This window comes from Chiloscyllium plagiosum, unplaced genomic scaffold, assembly GCF_004010195.1.
Source record: "Chiloscyllium plagiosum isolate BGI_BamShark_2017 unplaced genomic scaffold, ASM401019v2 scaf_11504, whole genome shotgun sequence".
NCBI classification, from domain to species: Eukaryota; Metazoa; Chordata; class Chondrichthyes; order Orectolobiformes; family Hemiscylliidae; genus Chiloscyllium; species Chiloscyllium plagiosum.
In genome coordinates, this window is record NW_025214431.1 from 10,700 (window position 1) to 14,523 (window position 3,824).

Below are 3,824 nucleotides of genomic sequence, written 5' to 3' on the forward strand. Positions count from 1 at the left end.
TTCCCGAGTAGAGGAGCGCATGCGTGAGGCCCTCCCCCAGCGCTGCCGTTGAGGAGCATTTACTCAGTGAGTGCAAGAGGTTTGTTTGAAACAGACCGTAATGGAGAGATCAGCGCCCAGGGAAGCGAGGGAACAGCAGGCTCCTTCCAGCAGCACATCGGGATGGGAGCCTGGGACACAGAGGGGGCTCCGAGACCGGGATTGATTCGGGGTGAGTTCAGGGAGAACCGGGGACTGTTTGGAATTCCTGAAGAAGGGGCTTATGCCCGAAACGTCGATTCTCCCGTACCCTGGATGCTGCCTGACCTGCTGCGCTTTTCCAGCAATACATTTCCAGGGCTGTTTGCAAGGGCCGAGCGGAGCAGGAACTGGTCCCGGAACTTGGAGTGAGCGGGCTGGGGGGGGAAGAGAGAGGCCTTTCTCGGACTGTGTGTGGGCCTGCTGAGGGATGCAGAGCGGGAAGAAGCTGCTGGGGGACCCTGTTGAAATTTCATTCTGTTTCCCATTGTTTGTTGAAAGTGTGCAATCAATAGTGGAATCGCAGACCGACTGGGATACCCCTCTAAAAGGACAAACATATGGTCTTGGTAAAAACATTAGATATCGCGCCGTTTTTCCTCTCTCCAACAGGTAGTATATTGGGAGTTGGATATTGAACTGTGTTAGCATCCCGGTGGTGAGTAGTCCCATTCACGGAGCTGTGCAGTTGTTGCTCAGTTTCTAGATCTCACTCAATTGGTACCGAATCATATGAAAAACAAACACAATCTCCCGACAAGGTGCAGCGCGGCACAACTCATGCTGGTGAGAACAAGGAATCATTGAGTCATAGAGATGTACAGCATAGAAACAGATCTTGTGGTCCAACTCGTCCATGCTGATCAGGTATCCTAACCAAATCTCGTCCCATTTGCCAGCACTTGGCCCATGTCCATCTAAACCCTTCCTATTCATATACATATCCTGATGCCTTTTAAATGTTGTAATTGTACCAGCCTCCACCACTTCTCCATGCCCCTTGTGATTTTATGAACCTCAATAAAAGGTCCATCTCCAGGGAAAACAGATCCAACCTATTCAGCCTCTCCCTACAGCTCAAATCCTCCAACCTGGATGAAGCACATTTATGTGGAGTTTATTTGTGACTGAGAAGGACAGAATTAATCCTTTACTGAATAGTTCTCAGATACAGAGATGACAATTAAATGTGAATTCCAAACAATTTCTGCAAAAGTCTGAGTTTTTCTCACTCCTAAATGACCTCCTCCTGGTAGCACATACGCTATTCGACACCTCCCTCTATAACCCACTGGCATTACAACTCGATAAACTTCTGCATATTTCTCATCAGCCTGAATATATGATGGTCTCCATTTTCTCATTAAGACATAATTTTTGACGATGCAGGGATAGATTCACATTCTTCTGTGTATGCCTTTTGATACAATTGCTTTAAATTTGCTCAAGATTTAAGCTAAACATGTCTGCTTTATCATCTGTCTGTTCCCGGTTTGTCTCAACCATCTGATCCAAGAGGGTCTCTGCTAATTTCACTTCAACTTTCTTATCTGTACTCTTTGATCTCTTCTGTTTCAACTGGTGACTGTAACTTTGTCACTGCACTGTCAGGAATAATCCCAGGCTATATGTCCAGCAATAATTCAGTTGCCTGAGTTTCCATTGGCTGTTCAACAACAGTAGCCAGCACTCCTACAGGTGAATCAACAATATCATTATCAAGGATAAATTGTATTCCTGGAGCTGAGAGTTTGTTGATTACTCTAATCACAACTTCTCCACTCTTCACTGGACACTAACCTAACTTCTCACAATTCAGCGTTTCTTGTCTCAATATGAATTCCCGTTACTAGAACCTTTTTCTGGCAATAGTCCTTCAGAGGTGCATATCTCCTCATCTTTTAGCATCACAGATTTAAAGGATCGTTGTATCTCTTAATGTTGTAACCACTTTACCTGCTCCTCCTGGCCTATGCAAGTAAACTTTACCTTCAGAGGTGGATGGTTTAAGAAGCTCTGGTACCTCCAACCAGCTTGTACATTCTGGTGCAGATTTCAAACCTCCATTTTGCTTTCTGTTACCTCTCCAATAAAATTCACTGGCTTATCCTGTTTCCTACATCTGGCTTCCCAGTGTTTTTCCTAACCACCAACACTGATTTATGTAGCCTACTGTATTGCAGCAAAAACACCAGAGCTTTTTAACTTCTCTTTCCCCTTCAAGGGTTTCCTTTTTACCCTGTGGTAAGTCATTATTATGATCTTCACTAAGATCTATTCCTTTCCATGTGAGGATTTTTCTTGTCCTCAATTTCTATCCCTCATGGATTGAAATAGGTTTTGGAAGCCAAAGTTTGACTTATGGACCAACTCATAACCATCAGCCATTTCAGCTGCCAATCTTGCCATTATAGCTCTCTGCTCTTCCACATGAGGTTTCACTAATTCAGGAAGTGCCAATTTCCAAAGGCCAAACTCCGTCTCTTTCTTCCTTTCCCTTCTCTCCTTTTCTCTCTCTCCTCAGTCTCTCTTCTGTATTTAATCATAACTCAAAAGATTTCATTTCTGTCCACCTTTCCTTCTGTTTTGCCTCTAACTCAAGTTGCTGAATTTTCCATTGAATGTTAGCCATCTCTAAAGATTCTGATGGTGTTTCCAACAAATGTAAATGCTGAGTTACTGCTGTAATTATCTCTCCTTTCCTCACGGAAGGTCACAGCCTCAATCCCAGATTGTCTGCTATTTCCAGCAGTTTACCCTTAATCACCTTTTGTAAAAGCCCCAAAATCGCTTCTTTCACCCACACAGAAAACTCTTGTTGACTAAAAGAGTCATTGCTCTAAGTCGCTGCCTTAGAGTCCAGCAACCCTAATCCCAAATCAGAATTATAGAACAAATCCTGCAAAGAGCCCCCAAACTGGTATAGACCATGCCAGATCCCCTCAAAACATTTCAAGTAGCCTGGACCCTAATTTTGCTAGTTGTTTTAAACAGGTGTAATGCGGATATTCCAGAAGTGATGTAGCTGGTCAAACCATATGGTTTTAAACAAAGCAGAATTTATTTACAAGATATATCAAATGAAACACAAACAAATGCTATGTCTTATAAGGGAACAGAATGCTAAATAAATTAACCTATCCGAAAACCCAACAGATTATACGAATTTAATGATATTGTTCCCAATACTTGCAACAATCCCCACAAACACCCTTTGGCACAAAAAGGTAAAACCAACACAGGGTCTTACAGGAGAGATGTCAGAGAGAGAGTACCAGCATGGACCTGCTTCTTTGGGTTCAACAGCTTTTTCAACTGCCTGATTGCTTTCAGTCAACAGCCAGACAGCCAAAAACCTAATCAAACCAGAGAAAAGCTGAGCTGGGAAAACTGTGCCACTCCCCTTTCATTGTTCAAATGTTCTTTTTAAACATTTGGAAGCCTTTTGCCTGAAGTATTACCTGTTAGCTATAATCAAAATGGCCCTAAAACCCATCAAGTCAGACTTTTCAGAGCCTGTGTCTTTTACAAGATTGTTAAAGGAGCATCATCATCACAGCAAACTTGTCCAAAAAGTAAAAGCTGTGGGATACATGGTAATGTGTTGAATTGGATGCAAAGTTGGCTTAGTAACAGAAAACAAATGGTAATGGTTGATTGCTGCTCTTGTGAATGGAAAGTTGTTTCAAGTGGTGCTCTGCATGGCTCAGTGTTGGGACCTCTGCTGTTTGTTTTATACATTAATGATTTGGACTTGAATGTGGTGGACGAATTTGTGAAATTTGCAGGTGACACAAAAATTGGCC

The 3,824-nt window shown here is 42.8% G+C and overlaps 1 protein-coding gene and 1 long non-coding RNA gene across 2 annotated transcripts in view; one reads left to right on the forward strand and one right to left on the reverse strand.

Annotated features, from left to right (window-relative positions):
- The window catches only part of LOC122547890 (histone H4-like), a 2,515-nt gene extending 2,456 nt beyond the window's left edge, over positions 1 to 59 (reverse strand). Inside the window, exon 1 of the mRNA XM_043686457.1 lies at positions 31 to 59. Within this exon, the coding sequence (XP_043542392.1) occupies positions 31 to 59 (29 nt within the window). The remainder of the gene's footprint in view (positions 1 to 30) is intronic.
- Positions 60 to 172: 113 nt separating this feature from the next.
- LOC122547891 overlaps positions 173 to 3,824 on the forward strand; it is an 8,868-nt gene continuing 5,216 nt past the window's right edge. Inside the window, exon 1 of the long non-coding RNA XR_006311113.1 lies at positions 173 to 211. This is a non-coding gene — a long non-coding RNA (uncharacterized LOC122547891). The remainder of the gene's footprint in view (positions 212 to 3,824) is intronic.